We start from the raw sequence: 17,513 nt of genomic DNA on the forward strand, positions 1-17,513 counted from the left end.
CGCAGCCGGGTGGTGGACACCAGGTTCAGGTTTCGGTCGCGCAGCTCATACTGGCCGCTGTCCTCCATAGTCAGGCCCTCCAGGATGATCCTGGACAGCCCCAGCTGCAGACGGGCTCGGTAGGACTCGTCGGGCGTGTCCAGCGTCCCGCGCCGCACCAGGCTGTAGTTCTCCTTCCCGCCCTCCGGGGTGAAGGACAGCTGGGCGTCGGCCAGCGGCACGCGGAGCGAGATGGTCATGGAACCGTTCACACGCCGGTCCAGGTAGTGCCGCTCCTCTGAAACGAGACAAGAACAAGAGGGAGGAAGAGAGGAGAGAGCGGGAGATGGAGAAGGACAGGAAGGGGCAGAGGAGAGAGCGGGAGATGGAGAAGGACAGGAAGGGGCAGAGGAGAGAGCGGGAGATGGAGAAGGACAGGAAGGGGCAGAGGAAAAGGGGAGATGGAGAAGGACAGGAAGGGGCAGAGGAGAGAGCGGGAGATGGAGAAGGACAGGAAGGGGCAGAGGAAAGGGGGAGAAAGGGATAGAGGGAGCAGGAGAGGTATGGGGGAAATACAATTTAAATGTTTAATACAATTTCCAAAAACATTTCAGTGGCTAAATGCACCCTGTGTTCAGTGACGGGCGCTGGCCCACCTCTGACGGTCAGGATGACGGAGGACAGGATGTGGTTGGTGCTGTCGTGCTGGGTGTACTTCCCCTGGTCCTCATAGGTCACCCCCTCCAGGATCCAGTGGCGGCCGTCGGACCGGCCGCGCCGCCACTCGACGCCGGCGGGGTCCTGGATGCTCCACGCCATTATGGGGGCAAACCGCATGTCCGCGGGGGAGAACAGCAGCACCACCGCCCGCCGGGAGAAGGGGATGATCAGGTCCCGCCCGTAGGCCACCTGCGTCCTGTTATCAATTCTGAAGCCATCTGAAGGGCAGAGAGGGAGCACAGGCTACAGGCAAGTACACAGTGCAGGGAGGGAGCACAGGCTACAAGTAAGTACACAGTGCGGAGAGGGAGCACAGGCTACAGGTAAGTACACAGTGCAGGGAGGGAGCACAGGCTACAGGTGAGTACACAGTGCAGAGAGGGAGCACAGGCTACAGGTAAGTACACAGTGCAGGGAGGGAGCACAGGCTACAGGTAAGTACACAGTGCAGGAAGAGAGCACAGGCTACAGGTAAGTACACAGTGCAGGGAGGGAGCACAGGCTACAGGTAAGTACACAGTGCAGGGAGGGAGCACAGGCTACAAGTGAGTACACAGTGCAGAGGGAGCACAGGCTACAGGTAAGTACACAGTGCAGGGAGGGAGCACAGGCTACAGGTAAGTACACAGTGCAGGAAGAGAGCACAGGCTACAGGTAAGTACACAGTGCAGGGAGGGAGCACAGGCTACAGGTAAGTACACAGTGCAGGGAGAGAGCACAGGCTACAGGTAAGTACACAGTGCAGCGAGGGAGCACAGGCTACAGGTACATACACAGCGCAGAGAGGGAGCACAGGCTACAGATGCAGAGAGGGATGATGATTTAGCACAGGCAACAGATAAGTACAGTGCAGCCAACACTGGTTTAATACAGTTTACAGGTGCATTTTCATGGACAAGTTTCGTTAAATGCGTCTTTTTCAGAATTAAAAATAAGCTTACCAACACAGAAAGCGGTGCCGAGCAATATCCACACCAACATTACCTGTGGAGATCGAAAACAATAAAATTGATTTGAGCACCAAATCTAAAATCAGGGAAGAAAATGACGTGATGAAAATATGAATAGGCCTGCCTTTTTGTCGGAAATCTCCCGCAGTAGTAGCAGTTCAACGCTGAGTTTTGACATTTTAGAGCTTCTGTGTGCTTTGGGATCGGTCCTGTCTGATGTGTAGTGACTATGCTATTCCCCAAAAAGCGTTCGATATGCGCATGGGGGTGAGAAACACGAGGACGGAGAAATGAACCTCTGCATTCTGGAAAAAATCGTAATAAGCCTTCATAAATTAAGGTAACTACGCGAAATACCAAATTCGCGGAAGAATCGTGCTTGTTTTGTCATTTAAATGTTAGCCGTACACGGAAAGCTACAGTTGGCTATGCAACAGCAAAGAGATGCGCGCAGTAAGGAAATCCATTTACTCGTGTGCTGATTTGATGCGTATAAATATGCGTTTCTTCTTCCGCTAAAGTACACGGCAATATTGAATTTAATTCAGTAAATATTGTATTTCAGACTGCAGCCAATAGTACATCACGTTCCGCATGCAAGCTCGGTGAGTTTGCATACTATTCCCTCCTGTTAAATGCATTCATTATTGAATGTAAGAGTCATTTTATTTATAAATCCTGACTACTATTCACCCCCCCCCCCTCTCCCCTCCCGTCTTTCATCAATTCAATGGAAAGGATCCATCCGAATTAATCCAGAGCCCCATAACTCCGAAGGGCGTTCCCGCGACGTGCATGACAACAAACCATCAACAAAACAATGGAATGAATGATCAGCCGGATACATTTTCGAGACACCAAAACTGCACAAAGAGTACACTTATTTAAAAATATATGTGCAGTTTAATCTTTGATTTACCCGTTTTACTATATTTAGCATATTGTCTGGCTACAATCAGTCATGCAGTTATACAATGAACAAAAGAAAAACAAGTTTTACAATCGGAAAACAGAACGGTTTCATTCAGTCCATGCGCAACAAATTCGCATACAATGGAGGCTGAGTACCAGATGGGTTTATCCGGTGGTTAGTGAGTTTTTTAAATGGAGATTAAGATACTTTATGAAAATATGTTAGCAGCTAGTTCGCTGGCTAAATCCGTGCGGATCGCCGCCTTTAACACTGACAGATATACTCACGATAATGTCTGCGTGCTAGTTGCCTTTTGTATGTCCAATATTAAAAATAACAGACATAAGTGACGCCTTAAAGATAATAAGAACAGAGGACAAAATGGGCGAAGCACAATTATAGACGAGTAGCACACCCCCTCTACCCGTCTGGATTTTTTTTTACAGCCTTAACCCACGAGAGGCCGAAAACACGTGACCATCCACAACGTAAATAGTGGAGTCACATTTTTCTCCCCTATCTTCAAACTCGTTTTGTTGGATATTTAGAAAGATGCCTGCACTATCAATTTAGAATGTTTGAAATCCTACATTTTCAAAGAATCAGAAGTGTATTTACTTGTAGCATATGCTGAATCGAAATCCAACATTACCTGTCAAAATATTATTTCAAGATATTATTCATGTAGACAATAAAACAGACAAAAATGGAAATGAAAAACTATGAACTTCTAAAAACAAAACATTGTATACAACATTGAAAATTTAACCGGACCACATGCAGTTTAGCCGCACATAGGCTACTGGCATCTACCAAGGAATTAGAAATCATGAACGTAAAAAAAAAAAAAAAATGAAAAAAATAATAATAAATAAAATGCATGTCAATACTACCATCTAGTGGCAGAACACGTAACTACGTCCATATAATAGTATATTTATTCTCCATTTCACTTCGAGATTGAGGACATTGTAAATCTCCATCTCAAAAAAAAAAAGTTTTCAACATACAAAAATGCCAAATTACTCACGCATACTAAAAACTGTCTGTAAGTCATTCATTAAGACTTGCTAAATCCGCCGTTTCAACCTTTAATATCAAAATGACGCCAAGTTACAACAAACAATATTGGGTATCTTTGGTCACACTAATTAACCAAGCACTATTCCAAAGTGATGCTGGCTAATGTTTCCCCCCTCCCCCACTGTAAATGATTGTATGTTTCTAGGTATAAATGTTTGTAAATGTGAATATTATGCTGTTAGAAAAAAATCCCCATGTGGATAATAAAGTATAAATGTGTCTAGATCTATTTTAGCATCGATATTTATTTTCAGTGCAAAGAACTTGTACATTTTGTGCTGGAGTGTCATTTTTCATCAGCTGTTCAGAACATCATTTAAATGTCTTCCACAACTCTTTGTTATTTGACACCTTGATGTGACACGAAGTTTGAATGACCGCGTTCTCTTCAGTCGGCTGATTTGGAGGTGGAGTTGGAGGACGGGTGCTATCCCATCATACAGCGGGAAACGCGGTAACGTTCGGCACGCAGCGTGTAGGAGCCTGCCGCAGAAATAAGAAAGCCCGCAAAAGCAAATCAAAAACGTAAAAAAAATAATCGGCGGAAACGAAACAGAAGTAATTTGATAGTGAAGCAAAGATTTGTCTAATTTGACTTCTAGTTACTGTCATTATTGGACCGATCAAACAGTGGTGGAAGGAAGATGTCTTTAGTTTGTGCAAGTAAGTTCGAATGAATTGGCCTAGGAGAAAGGCAGTTCATGAACTGTTGAAATGTGAATTTTTGTGCTGTAGTATTTTATTCTCATTTGGTTGATTTGCTTTCATTTTAGCCTATTTAGATTTAGCCCATATATATTTATTATTATTGCTATCTTTCAACTCTAGCTAGCTAACATGCTATGGTTAGCAGCTAACTCTTGCCGCTTATGGCTGGCTGGCTGGCTGGCTAGCTGATTAGCTCAATAAGGCAGCTAGTTTTAGCTACATGTATTTGCATTAAGGAAAGTTGTAGCGTCTGATTTGACCTTATATATTTGGCAGCATATATGTAAGCCAGAGTTGGATCAGCTAACGTTACACCTCAGCATGTTTTTGGTTCAGACCTGTTGCCGTTTATCGCGGACGTCGGAGAGTCTGTCCCCCTGCACGCATAGCTGTTATCGTGATACAATTCACTTCACTGCAGTGGTAAAGGGCGCTTGCATGTAACTCCAGGATGTATACTATATTTTAATCCCACTGCATCTACAGACTAAATGTATTTGGATTACATTACATTACAGTATAACTAGATATCCGTGTGGCTTTGAGGAATCCAAAAGTTTAAGTTAGTCGTACCATAGTCAGACACTAGGAGATCATTCATACCCAGTAACTGTGGGGGGAAAACGGCTAATAAATCATACAATCAGCCCACTGGCATGTTAAAAATGAAATGGTATCATTACACCCCCTCCCCCCAGTCTCTAACGAGGTCCCGGAGCGCCCGTGCCTGAGTCCCGTCTCTAACCAGGTGTTTGAGCGCCGGCTCATAGAGAAGTACATCGCTGAGAATGGCGCCGATCCCATCAACGGCCAGCCACTATCCGAGGAGCAGCTCATCGACATCAAGGGTGAGGAGTGTGTGGGCGCGCGCTCATGTGTGTTTATGTGTGTGTGTGTGTGTGTACATGTATGTGTGCGCGGGGGCATACAAGTCTGTTAATCACATCCAAAGTAATCTGATCACAGACTAGGAGGTGTAATTTCCACTTGATTTCCAGTGGATTGCTGTCTCTGGAATCAGTTTTATAAATGATTTATAGTGTTTTACATAGTTTATCTGATTCCTGTTTGAGTGTATTGTATGTTTTAGTCTCTGACTCCTGTGTGACTTTAATCTCTGACTCCTGTGTGACTTTAATCTCTGACTCCTGTGTGACTTTAATCTCTGACTCCTGTGTGATTTTAGTCTCTGACTCCTGTGACTTTAGTCTTTGACATCTGTGTGACTTTAGTCTCTGACTCCTGTATGGCTTAAGTCTCTGACTCCTGTGTGATTTTAGTCTTTGCCTCCTGTGTGATTTTAGTCTCTGACTCCTGTGTGATTTTAGTCTTTGACTCCTGTATGATTTTAGTCTTTGCCTCCTGTGTGATTTTAGTCTTTGCCTCCTGTGTGTTCCTATTCCTCCCTCAGTTTCCCACCCTGTCAGACCGAAGGCTCCTTCTGCCACCAGCATTCCTGCCATTCTCAAAGCCCTGCAGGATGAATGGGTGAGTGCACTGTGCTACTCCCCACCCTTTCTCCCTCTCCCTAGGGTCTGATAGCAATCTAGCCTATTCTGTGTTTTGGTTACATCATCACAATATCATCCCAATGTTCCAGACAAGAGGTTTTGGTCTGTTTCATAACTTGGTTTGCCCTAATTTGGTAAGCAGTGATACTATGGAGCTGCTCTGTGCTTTGTGTTTGTTGGATTAATGGGTTAGCCAGCTTCATACCATTTACATTAAAAACCTGTTCTGTCGCTAAGGAGGCAGGTGGTCACGTATCTGGAAAACCTGGAGCAGACTTTGAATGTCAGTTTTTATGTAAAGCAGGGAGAAATCTCCTGTGCTGTTTACGCCACACCAGACAGCTTGCGCTGTTTTGAGTGCAGCAAGCTCGGGGGCAGAACGCAGAAACCCACAGGCAGTGGGGTCTGTGTGTGTGCAGGCAGTGGGGTCTGTGTGTGTGCAGGCAGTGAGGTCTGTGTGCGTGCAGGCAGTGGGGTCTGTGTGTGTGCAGGCAGTGGGGTCTGTGTGTGTGCAGGCAGTGAGGTCTGTGTGCGTGCAGGCAGTGGGGTCTGTGTGTGCAGGCAGTGGGGTCTGTGCGTGCAGGCAGTGGGGTCTGTGCGTGCAGGCAGTGGGGTCTGTGCGTGCAGGCAGTGGGGTCTGTGCGTGCAGGCTGTGGGGTCTGCCTGCACGCACTGCCTGAACCCGTGTTCAGCAGTTGTCTACGATCATGAAAATGCACTTCTTGTACGTCGCTTTGGATAAAAGCGTCTGCCAAATGAATGTAATGTAATGGGTCTGTCTGTGCAGGCAGTGGGGTCTCTGTGTGGTTCAGGACAGGTAGTGTGGGGAGGTGGGTTTAGGGGGTGATGGGGCTGGGGTAGATGAAAGAGGGAGCCAGGGTCTGGAGGCCGGGGGGGGGGGGGGGGGGGGTTAGGTTAGGTTAGGTTAGGTTAGGTTGATTAGCGAGAGATAGGAGAAGGGAATGGATGGACTGAGGTGGGAGGAAGAAGAAGGAGGATGAGGAGGGGTACAGGGGAGCCTGGCGTGCTGCAGTACAGAGGGGGCTGGGGGCTGTCTGAAGGGGACGAGAAGGAAATCTTAGAATTTGGAGAGGCTGAGCTATCAGCCAGCCTGGGAAGCAAGGGTGCGCAGAACTGCTGGGCTGTGGGTGATGTGGTCTATTAAAGGATGTCCAAATTCTCTCGCTCTCTCAGTGCAGTGTTAATGTCTCTCTCCCTCTCTCTCTCAGTGCAGTGTTAATGTCTCTCTCTCTCTCGCTCTCTCTCGCTCAGTGCAGTGTTAATGTCTCTCTACCTCTCTCTCTTTCTCAATGCAATGTTAATGTCTCTCTCCCTCTCTCTCTTTCTCAATGCAATGTTAATGTCTCTCTCCCTCTCTTTCAGTGCAGTGTTAATGTCTCTCTCCCTCAGTGTAGTGTTAATGTCTCTCTCTCTCTGTGCAGTGTTAATGTCTCTCTCCCTCTCTCGCTCTCTCAGTGCAGTGTTAATGTCTCTCGCCCTCTCTCTCTCAGTGCAGTGTTAATGTCTCTCTCCCTCAGGACGCAGTGATGCTGCACAGCTTCACGCTGAGGCAGCAGTTGCAGACGACGCGGCAGGAGCTCTCGCACGCCCTGTACCAGCACGACGCCGCCTGCAGAGTCATCGCCCGCCTCACCAAGGAGGTGACCGCGGCGCGTGAGGGTAAGCGCTCTCACTCTCTCTCCTCTATCCCTCTTTCTCTCACTCTCTCCTCTATCCCTTTCTCTCACTCTCTCTCCTCTATCCCTCTTTCTCTCACTCTCTCTCCTCTATCCCTCTTTCTCTCTCTCTCCTCTATCCCTCTTTCTCTCACTCTCTCCTCTATCCCTCTTTCTCTCACTCTCTCCTCTATCCCTCTTTCTCTCACTCTCTCCTCTATCCCTTTCTCTCACTCTCTCTCTCCTTTCTCTCACTCTCTCCTCTATCCCTTTCTCTCACTCTCTCTCCTCTATCCCTCTTTCTCTCACTCTCTCCTCTATCCCTTTCTCTCACTCTCTCTCCTCTATCCCTCTTTCTCTCACTCTCTCCTCTATCCCTTTCTCTCACTCTCTCTCCTCTATCCGTCTTTCTCTCACTCTCTCTCCTCTATCCGTCTTTCTCTCACTCTCTCTCCTCTATCCCTCTTTCTCTCACTCTCTCTCCTCTATCCCTCTTTCTCTCACTCTCTCCTCATCCCTCTTTCTCTCACTCTCTCCTCATCCCTCTTTCTCTCACTCTCTCTCTCTATCCCTCTTTCTCTCACTCTCTCTCCTCTATCCCTTTCTCTCACTCTCTCTCCTCTATCCCTCTTTCTCTCACTCTCTCTCCTCTATCCCTCTTTCTCTCACTCTCTCCTCTATCCCTTTCTCTCACTCTCTCTCCTCTATCCCTCTTTCTCTCACTCTCTCTCCTCTATCCCTCTTTCTCTCACTCTCTCTCCTCTATCCCTCTTTCTCTCACTCTCTCTCCTCTATCCCTCTTTCTCTCACTCTCTCTCCTCTATCCCTCTTTCTCTCACTCTCTCTCCTCTATCCCTCTTTCTGTCGCTCTTACACGCTCTCTCTATCTCTCGTTCGGGCTCTCCCACATTTGCACACTCTCAAACTCTCTCTCTTTCCCTATTTAAATTTGTAGTGCTCTGATTGGCCTTTCTTTCTGTCTGTAGCTTTGGCCACTCTGAAGCCCCAGGCTGGACTGGTTGTCCCCCAGATTGTTCCTGCCTCTCAGCCACCGGCTGCGGTGAGTCATTGGTCCAAACACACGTCAGTCAAAGAATTGCCCAATGAGAGAGTGAGATGCTGGAAAGGAAGGGAACCTGTGGTTTTTGACTTATGGATGTGGGGATTGTTTTCTAAATCATGCCCACATTTCCTCCACCTGCCCCTCCTCTTCCTCCACCCTGCCCCTTCTCTTCCTTCACCCTGCACCTCCTCTCCTCTCCCCCCACCCCACCCCTCCTCTTCCTCCACCCTGTACCTCCTCTTCCTCCACCCCGCCCCTCCTCTTTCCTGCCATACCTCACCCCCAGGCTGGTGGAGGCGAGCTGATGGAGGTGAGCGAGCAGGTGGGAATGACTCCAGAAGTCATCCAGAAGGTAAGAGAACTCCACCCATCACTTACCACAGATATAACTCAGACCAGCTCACACACCCATTCTGTACTGGGTAATCTATCGTGAGCAGATACTGAACCAATTTAAGAATGAGTCACTGAATACAAGTGTTTCCCCCATCTTCACTGATTGGATCAGCAGCAGGAGAATGCATGTGATAATGTGACTCCCATGCACTGTCTGAACCCTGTGCAGAATAAGGCCTTGTCATTTGCTCTCTTTCTCATCCACCCCCCCATCTCTTTCTCTCTCTCTCTCTCTCTCTCTCTCTCTCACTACAGCTGCAAGACAAGGCCACTGTCCTTACCACAGAGAGAAAGAAGGTAAGGCTGGTGTTGATGGAGGAGTAAATGGTGTGATGTATGGGAGGAATGTACGGGGTGTAAATCAGGAGTAAAAAATGTTGGGTGTTAATCAGGAGTAAAAAGTGTGTTGGGTGTAAATCAGGAGTAAACAGTGTTGGGTGTAAATCAGGAGTAAACAGTATGTTTGTAAATCAGGAGTAAATGGTGTTGGGTGTAAATCGGGAGTAAACAGTGTTTTTCTGTCCTGTTCTCAGAGGGGGAAGACTGTGCCAGAAGAGCTGGTTAGAGCTGAGGACCTCAGCAAGTACCGACAAGTGGCCTCTCATGCTGTGAGTGTGTGTGTGTGTGCACGCGTGGGTGTGTGTGTGCTCTGTTTCTGTGTGTGTGTATGTGTTTGTGTTTGTGTGTGTGTGTGCAGTTGTGTTCTGGTGCAGCAGACTGACCGGTTGGTTTCTGGGTCTCAGGGTCTCCACAGTGCCAGTGTTCCTGGAATTCTCTCTCTGGACCTGTGCCCTACAGACACCAACAAAGTGCTCACTGGTGAGTGTGATGTCACTTCCTGTTTCCTGTGTCCGGGAGTGTTTTAGCGCTGAACGGGTGGCGTGCTGCTCTGTGCTAACGCTCTCTGTGCGCACAGGGGGCGCCGATAAGAATGTGGTGGTGTTTGATAAGAGAGAGGAGCAGATCGTGGCCACTCTGAAGGGCCACACCAAGAAAGTCACCTCTGTCATCTACCACCCCTCCCAGGTGAGGCTCACACCTTCGCTAACGTGCTACCGTTCACAGCGTTCGCCATATCTGTGCCGCGCTAGAACCAAGATTAACCCCCCCCTCCCCCTCCCCCCAGGCGGTGGTGTTCTCCGCCTCTCCGGACAGCACTATCCGGGTGTGGTCCGTCTCAGGTGGGAACTGTGTGCAGGTGATCCGCGCCCACGAGGCGGGCGTGACCGGCCTCTCCCTGCACGCCACCGGGGACTACCTGCTGAGCTCCTCTGAGGACCAGGTACCCACAAACACCTGTACACACACACGCACCCACGCACACACGCACGCATGCACACACACACACGCACGCACGCACGCACGCAAACACACACACGCACACACACACATGCACGCACGCGCACACACACACACGCGCACACACACACCTGTTCTGTACTAATGGCTCCACATGAAGCTCACGCCTCAGTACAGCGTCCATGCTCTCCGAGCAAATACTGGAAGCAGTGCATTCGTAGAACACTGCATTGCCATGGGTTTATATTAATTTGTCGCAAACAACAATGGAAAACTTACAAATTCAGATTCAGTAAACTAGGCTAGAGCTCAATCACTCATAACGCTGATTATGGATATACCATTTGATCTTGCACACGTGGCAGAAGAGGCTGTATAGACGATAACTATAATTAATGAACTTATTGTTTCTCATTCTCTAGGATAACTGATTTTAGAGGAACAGCTTTTATACTTCTGCCTCTGTTCCCCTTCTTTCTCTCTCTTCCATTCCCTCTCAGTACTGGGCCTTCTCTGATATCCAGACTGGCCGGGTCCTCACTAAAGTGACCGATGAGGCAGCTAGCTGTGGTAAGTGTGTTCTTGCTGGGCTGAGTGTGTTCTAGCTGTGCTGAGTGTGTTCTAGCTGTGCTGAGTGTGTTCTAGTTGGGCTGAGTGTGTTCTAGCTGGGCTGAGTGTGTTCTAGTTGTGCTGAGTGTGTTCTAGCTGGGCTGAGTGTGTTCTAGTTGGGCTGAGTGTGTTCTAGCTGGGGTGAGTGTTTTACTCATGGTGTGTTTTAACGCTACACTGTGTGTTTGTGTCTGTGTGTGTGTGTGTTCTCTGTGTGTGTCTCTTCATGTGTGTGTGCGTTCTCTGTGTCTCTGTGTGTGTGTGTTCTCTGTGTGTCTCTTCATGTGTGTGTGCGTGTTCTCTGTGTGTGTCTATGTGTGTGTGTTCTCTGTGTGTCTCTCTTCGTGTGTTCTCTGTGTGTGTCTCTTCATGTGTGTGCGTGTGTTCTGTGTGCGTGTGTGTGTGTGTCTCTTTGTGTGTGTGTGTGTCTCTGTGTGTGTGTTCTCTCTCTGTGTCTCTTCGTGTGTGTGTGTGTGTGCGTGTGTGTGTGTGTTCTCCAGCTCTGACCTGCGCCCAATTCCACCCTGACGGGCTCATTTTTGGGACGGGCACGGCCGATTCTCAGATAAAGATCTGGGACCTGAAGGAGCGCACCAACGTGGCCAACTTCCCCGGCCACTCTGGCCCCGTCACCGCCATCGCCTTCTCCGAGAACGGCTACTACCTGGCCACAGGTGAGTCTGCTGTATCCATACCTGTGCGTGCGTGCGTGTCGTTCTGTGCGTGGGTACACCTGTGACTCTTTGTTCTTGTCATTCCCAGGTGCTCAGGATTACTCCCTGAAGCTGTGGGATCTTAGAAAACTGAAAAATTTCAAAACCATCAGCCTGGACAGCAGCTATGAGGTGAGAGCTATTTTTGTTATTGTCATTATTCATTGTTATGATTGCTAGGGTTGGTGTCACAAACAGCACTTTTAGCGCTTTGAAAACAACAACATATTGCTGAATTTAGCGAGTGATTGTGAGCATGTAGGCAAGCTAACATTAGACCACCTCATTAAGAACTTATAGCTACCTTGCTAGCAAGCTATATGTTCTTAGTCCTGCTAATGTCACTAGCCAATCAACTCGCAATACCTGGCTAGCAGGGTTGATGAACTTTGAACTTGTCTCCTGGAGGTAGTTGTAGTTTTAACCGGCAAACAGAATTGTGATTTTGTGGAGCGGGCAGGCCCCCCAGGAATTCTCCCGGTTCTCCTGTTGGCCAGTCTGTGCCTGCCCTTGTGCCGTTGCCATGTCAACACGTCGGGAAGGAAGCAGCCGAGCAGTCTAGGCTGCATACATGCATATGATTCCTTAGCACAACCGTACAGCACACTGAACTACAAGAACCAGAAGGCACCTGTTCCTCTGGGCCTCCCTGCCTGATCCCCTCTTTCACTCCCACCCCCTCAGGTGAAGTCGCTGGTGTTTGATCAGAGTGGGACGTACCTGGCTGTCGGGGGGTCAGACATCAGGGTGTACATCTGCAAGCAGTGGTCCGAAGTTCTCAACTTCACCGGTGAGGGAAAAACCACACGTCTGTCTGTCCGTCCGTCCGTCAAGCATTCTGTCTCTCTCCATTCCTCAGGGGTCACAGCAGCCCTGTGATAGCACAGACACTCAACACTCTACAGATACTCAACACAGACACTCAACGCTCTAGATACTCAACACTCTACAGATACTCAACACTCTACAGATACTCAACACAGACACTCAACACTCTCAACTGATACTCAGCTCCAGCATTCCCTCTGTTGTCTGCTTTTTAACTATGGTACTGCAGGACAGTATATTGTATTACAGTACAGAACATGCACTGCTGCAGTATTGCAGTTGGTGATGCCCGGTGCTGAATCAGATGGGAATGTTTTGGCTTCAAGGTGTTCAGCGTTAAGAACACAGAGCTGAGTATGTGGGGGAGTGTAGGGTCTCTGGCTGTTCGCTGCTTGTTTGGTCTTTTGCTGTATGAAAACTGAACTGGCCTGAGTGCATGTGAGTTCATGTGATGGGGAGTGTCTTCGAGTTGTGGACTGATTGGGTGTGGTCTCACACAAACTGCCTGTATTAATACTCTCACTCTCTCTTGGCCCCGCCTACCTCTCAGAACACTCCGGGCTGGTGACGGGCGTGGCCTTTGGTGAGCACGCTCAGTTCCTCACCTCCACCGGAATGGACCGAAGCCTCAAGTTCTACAGCCTGTAGGGAACCGGGCCGCGGGGAGGCGGAGCTGCAGGCCACTCCCACACAGAGAAAGAGCTGTGATTGGCTGGCGTTGGAACAGCAGAGGGCCGTAGACAAACAGATCTGATGTACAAAAGCAACAAAATTTAGAATTGAGACCGTACAAAATGCATATACACAGAATAAGTGCAGTGAAAAGATTTGTATACACACACACACATGCACACACACATTACAAAGAACAAATACATTTGACTCACTTTTACGGTTTTGTCTTAGTCTCTTATTCTTCACTGAATCGTTTATTTGCCTGTTTCTCTCCTCATGTTGTCTTTCTTTCCTCCTTCCCTTTTTCCTCTTCTCTAGTAGTCTTGGTTTGATTTTTTTGTTCATTGTGCCATTGTTTCTTTTTTTACATTCCCTTTTGACCTCCCCTTCTTGTTCTGTCCCCCTCTATGAAAATTTAAATTTTCAGTTTTGCATAATTAGTTCTGTGTGAGATTTATATCCCTTATGTAGATGGGATTTAATTGACTTTGGATCTCCAATAAAAATGTGAATTAAAACCAGCCCCGTGCTCCTGGTGTTCTCTTGTGCTTGTTGGTGTGAGTTTGTTCTGCGTGCCAGTCCTTGTGTGCCCTTTAGTGTTTAACGTGAGGCCAGCAGGCTAACTCCATGCAGCTTTCCTCAATACTGCAGTGGCGTACTGTACTGCAGGAGATCATTCTCTTCTTTGCCAGTTGGGTGCAGAGTGGCACAGTCTACCACCACTCAACGTAGCGCCACCTCCAGGGGAAAAAATGCATATCCACGTGATTTCTAACGATTATGAAATGTTTTGACTTCCAGTCATTGCATAACGGCAGTTAGAAAGCACTTTACAGCTATCAAAACATCATCTGAAGCACCCCCACCCCACAGAAGTTGCAGTTATTTAAAGGCGTGTAATCTCATCCGTTTCCCTGGGGAGAAAGAGTTAATGTTCGTGGGATCTGTGTCATCAAACTCGTCCATCATGGGAATCAGAAGTCCCTGTTTGGATGGCGCAGGAGAAAATGTCAGTTAGTTTCTGTGTTCACCTCACTTTCTGAATGAAAACCAGCAGCACTACTGCCCAAGGAGGGCCATATTTGACTATCGCTGGGTGTTGTGCTTTCACCAAGGGAATGGCAGTACCATCGGCTCACCACTAGATGGCCAGAAAGGCAGCTTCTGCCACCGAGGCAGTTCAGAACTCTTTCCACTTTGCAGGCCTGAGATGGCATCAGGCATGGTTTTAATCCAACTCTAGAAGCTAACCACAATAATACCAATACAAACATTATTCATGAAAATAATTATTAACATTTTTTGTTTTGATTATTTTTATGTGTCTCTGTCTCTCAGGGTGTAGTTCCAGAATAAGTTCTACAGCATCTTAGGCTTCAGGGTCACCCCGTTCTCCTTGACCTCCTGCAATAAGACACGCACATACACACACACACGCACAACTGTGTGTTAGCAATAACTTTCCAGTGAAAATTGATGTGGCGCTCAAGAACTACGCATTTGCGTGCAATCTTGAATTTGGTTTAACGGTTCATTTTGGTTGAATGGAGCACATGCTATGTGTTATACTACGGTTCCTGTATAACACAAATAAATTAATAAATCATCATTCGATGTCCAATTGTAAACGTCTCAGTGATCAAAGGAATAAACGTTCCCACTCTAGCGTATTAACTGATAATTCGGTGCTGAATCCCACAAACGTCTCTGCGATACCTTGAATATGTTTATATAGGCCTAACCAAAAACTACTGTTATACGCAGGTGTAGGGCAGCATCAGCAACGCAAGTTGGTCGAGTTTCTAGAATTGTTTAATGACTACAATTTTTTAAAAACATATAAATTTAAGAAAAAATACTGAAATAATTCTTAATCACATTATGTACTTGATCGCTTTCAATTCATTGCAGACATCAGCTTACCTTGCGTCATTTACACACCTTCCCTTGATAGTGCACTAATTAATTAGCTAGCTCAAATAAACGGCGTAGTTTGCAGCTTAACAACTTTCATGAAAATATTCAACAAGAGGTTAATTTCTTGTGTTAAAATTGATAAAGGTTGTTTCATTTTCTTAGTGGGCATATCGCCTTTCTACCTGTTACAGTGGAGTGGAGTGGGGGGGGTGGGGGGAACCACTGAAGTCAAACAAACACCAAAACCTGATGAACGGAACCGGAAACTGGTGCGTGTATGATGACAAAGATGGCGCCGTACATGATAGAATAAAATTCAACATTTCCTTTGGGTTTTTATTATTACGCGGTCTCGGTAATTCCGACGGAAAGACAGTGTCCATTTGTCTTTTCGCTGGTTGTTGTTTCTGTGCAGTAATTATATGAGCGGTTAACAGATGGCGGTTTGGGGAGATTTTTGTCGAAGTGTGCGACTTTTGTTAGGTCAAGTACAAAGACAAGGCATTTGCGCAGTTAACAGAGTTGGAATATCCAACAATCCAGGTAGGTCGGTTATTATAAGTGATCTTAATCCACGGGGATCGCAATGGCAAGCATATAGTAGCGGGTGTCGGTTGTGTTGGGTATTTCTTGTAGTCTTTTTCTGCCGGTTAGCTAGCTAGCTACGTTAGCCTGCTAATCTACCGACTGTCTATTGGGTATGGTGGTTGTCATAGTACCGCAGAGGCAGTGTCAGCCATAAATTTACGAATTAATGTCAGAGTTACGAATGCTGCTTACATATGAAAAAGCATGTAGCGAAGTAAGTGTCATTTTGCAGTTTATAGCTGTTGTGGTTGCTGGGCCATTGCATAGGACTGGCATGGCTTACATTTCCTTGATTTTGGGGTACAGCTGTGCTAACCGTTAGCTAACTATATTTGACACGGTTAGGTTACCGTAGTTATTTGGCCATGATGAATTAGAAAACTAGCACTAACACTATTTTCTGCATTACTACCACCCGTAGCTCGCTCTATGAGCCAAGCCGCCCCACAGACCGAACCGATGTGTGACGACAACGAACACGTCAGCCCGAAGATTGTCAACAGAAACCCTCGAAATCTGGAGCAGATGGCCATAGCAGTGAAGGACCGAGGCTGGGGCGATACGTGGCCATCCAGACATTACTACCACAGGTGTGTACGAGTAGTACAAGTAGTTCTCGAACCATTGCTTTCCAGAATTTCCTTCGAGACAATAATCAAGTTTAAGAATTACACACTGCTCGTTCTCTCTGCAAGTGTGCATTTGAACCACGAGCAACTACTGATTTCTTAGACGGAACTAGCCATTTCATATGTGTACCGTTCGTTCTACTTAATTCCCTCCTCTTCCTCTCTCAGACTGGTGTTCTCGCGGTCGCAGCACCACGTGACGGCGCAGGTGTTTGCGGCGGGCGTGGACCAGCCGGTGGTGTCGTGCTCCACGCAGGAGTGGGCGGTGAAGCGGGAGCTAGCGTCCACGCGCTGCGTGTCTGCCTGCCAGGCTGTGGGGGCGGTGCTGGCGCAGCGGTGTCGGGAGGCGGGCCTCCAGCGCGTCAGCTTCAGGGCCCTGCCCTGGGAGTTCCGCTCACAGGCCGTGAGTATCCTGTCTGTGCGGGTCAGGGTGGAATATATTCGGTATCAGTATTGGATTTAACAGCTGGCTGATCATGTCATTCATTCATGTCATTGACTTTTCCTCCTGCTGTGGCCAATCACGCGCCACCCCGCCAGTCCCGGCCACAGCAGTCACAGGCAGGCATTGGTCCCTTATAGGCCCTGGGGGGCATCGCTGCACTGACAATCAGCGGCAAAACTGGACCCCACCCCCCAAGATACTCAACTCCCGTTTTACTGTCCCAAGCAGTCTCCCTGCTGTTGGAGCTGAAACACGCAAATTTGACACCTCTTGTGAAATCGGAGTACAGGACTAGCATGGTGGACGTTCTGCACTGTAATACGGCGCAGCATACTGTGTGCTTAATGCAAATGTTAGTTGGTCCTGTATTTGAGAAGCAGAGAGGATGGGTATCTGGTGGGTATAGCGAGTCCGTGCGCTCCCCCAACAGCCCCTTGGCCGTGGGGTCCCCTCTGAGACGAGCCACCGCGCACACTCTGGGGCAGAGAGGTCAGTGAGAGATGTCCGTGTGAAACGCCATCTTTTCTCCGTTTTTCCTTCAGGTGCAGAAGTTCTGGACTGCCATGAAAGAGGGCGGGATCACACTAAATGAACCGCGGCGGAGATACGCCTGATTGGCTGGCTTGCGTCCTCGCTGTACCTGCTGGCTGATGCAATGCACCGAAAGGAACTGTGAAGAAAATGGTGGAAAGTGCAGGCTTGTAATAAAGAGTCAATTTTTCTTACCAGAGTCCCTTATTTATGCTGCTAATCTTGGATGGGAGACGGTGTGTAGCCAGGAATTACGGTCAAGCTGGTTTCCTTAAGGCTG

The 17,513-nt window shown here is 47.8% G+C and overlaps 3 protein-coding genes and 1 long non-coding RNA gene across 7 annotated transcripts in view; 2 read left to right on the plus strand and 2 right to left on the minus strand.

Annotated features, from left to right (window-relative positions):
- LOC135255934 (uncharacterized) overlaps positions 1 to 3,016 on the minus strand; it is a 12,125-nt gene extending 9,109 nt beyond the window's left edge. Inside the window, exons 1-5 of one of the 3 annotated variants that reach the window (XM_064337763.1) lie at positions 2,850 to 3,016; positions 1,774 to 1,881; positions 1,641 to 1,683; positions 636 to 917; positions 1 to 277 (exon numbers count right to left, since the gene is read on the minus strand). The exon at positions 1 to 277 is cut by the window's left edge and continues 8 nt beyond it. In XM_064337763.1, the coding sequence (XP_064193833.1) occupies positions 1 to 277; positions 636 to 917; positions 1,641 to 1,683; positions 1,774 to 1,827 (656 nt within the window). In that variant the 5' untranslated portion in view covers positions 1,828 to 1,881; positions 2,850 to 3,016. Of the gene's footprint in view, positions 278 to 635; positions 918 to 1,640; positions 1,684 to 1,773; positions 2,303 to 2,849 lie in introns of those variants that run through there. The other 2 variants (XM_064337764.1, XM_064337762.1) reach the window with 2 other exon arrangements.
- Positions 3,017 to 4,024: 1,008 nt separating this feature from the next.
- Positions 4,025 to 13,644, plus strand: prpf19 (pre-mRNA processing factor 19). The gene is made up of 16 exons (XM_064337770.1): positions 4,025 to 4,308; positions 5,052 to 5,201; positions 5,765 to 5,841; positions 7,403 to 7,544; positions 8,527 to 8,600; positions 8,890 to 8,955; positions 9,255 to 9,296; positions 9,533 to 9,607; positions 9,743 to 9,818; positions 9,916 to 10,025; positions 10,126 to 10,281; positions 10,799 to 10,868; positions 11,408 to 11,581; positions 11,670 to 11,752; positions 12,305 to 12,410; positions 12,999 to 13,644. The coding sequence occupies exons 1-16, from the start codon at positions 4,290 to 4,292 to the stop codon at positions 13,094 to 13,096; spliced, it is 1,518 nt and encodes a 505-aa protein (XP_064193840.1). The 5' UTR covers positions 4,025 to 4,289; the 3' UTR covers positions 13,097 to 13,644.
- On the minus strand, positions 13,408 to 15,185 carry LOC135255939 (uncharacterized). The gene is made up of 3 exons (XR_010330322.1): positions 15,047 to 15,185; positions 14,421 to 14,527; positions 13,408 to 14,107 (listed from the first exon to the last, which is right to left on the minus strand). It is a non-coding gene; the product is annotated as an uncharacterized LOC135255939 (long non-coding RNA).
- mrpl18 (mitochondrial ribosomal protein L18) lies at positions 15,162 to 17,427 on the plus strand. 2 transcript variants are annotated; one of them, XM_064337772.1, is made up of 4 exons: positions 15,162 to 15,309; positions 16,050 to 16,218; positions 16,426 to 16,660; positions 17,245 to 17,427. In XM_064337772.1, exons 2-4 carry the CDS (start codon positions 16,058 to 16,060, stop codon positions 17,314 to 17,316), a joined length of 468 nt encoding a protein of 155 aa, XP_064193842.1. In that variant the 5' UTR covers positions 15,162 to 15,309; positions 16,050 to 16,057; the 3' UTR covers positions 17,317 to 17,427. The 2 variants fall into 2 exon arrangements, with proteins under 2 accessions (XP_064193842.1, XP_064193841.1); XM_064337771.1 differs by lacking the exon at positions 15,162 to 15,309 and adding an exon at positions 15,316 to 15,583.
- The last annotated feature ends 86 nt before the right edge of the window (positions 17,428 to 17,513 follow it).

This window comes from Anguilla rostrata, chromosome 5 (genome assembly GCF_018555375.3).
Source record: "Anguilla rostrata isolate EN2019 chromosome 5, ASM1855537v3, whole genome shotgun sequence".
NCBI classification, from domain to species: Eukaryota; Metazoa; Chordata; class Actinopteri; order Anguilliformes; family Anguillidae; genus Anguilla; species Anguilla rostrata.

Bases quoted from the DNA above. Each gene is read 5' to 3' on its own strand.
- mrpl18 (XM_064337771.1), top strand. From the start codon at position 15,478: ATGGCGGTTTGGGGAGATTTTTGTCGAAGTGTGCGACTTTTGTTAGGT. The intron at 15,584-16,049 runs GTAGGTCGGTTA...TACCACCCGTAG, and splicing joins TGGAATATCCAACAATCCAG to CTCGCTCTATGAGCCAAGCC. The intron at 16,219-16,425 runs GTGTGTACGAGT...TTCCTCTCTCAG, and splicing joins TCCAGACATTACTACCACAG to ACTGGTGTTCTCGCGGTCGC.
- prpf19 (XM_064337770.1), top strand. The intron at 11,582-11,669 runs GTGAGTCTGCTG...TGTCATTCCCAG, and splicing joins CGGCTACTACCTGGCCACAG to GTGCTCAGGATTACTCCCTG. The intron at 11,753-12,304 runs GTGAGAGCTATT...CCACCCCCTCAG, and splicing joins GCCTGGACAGCAGCTATGAG to GTGAAGTCGCTGGTGTTTGA.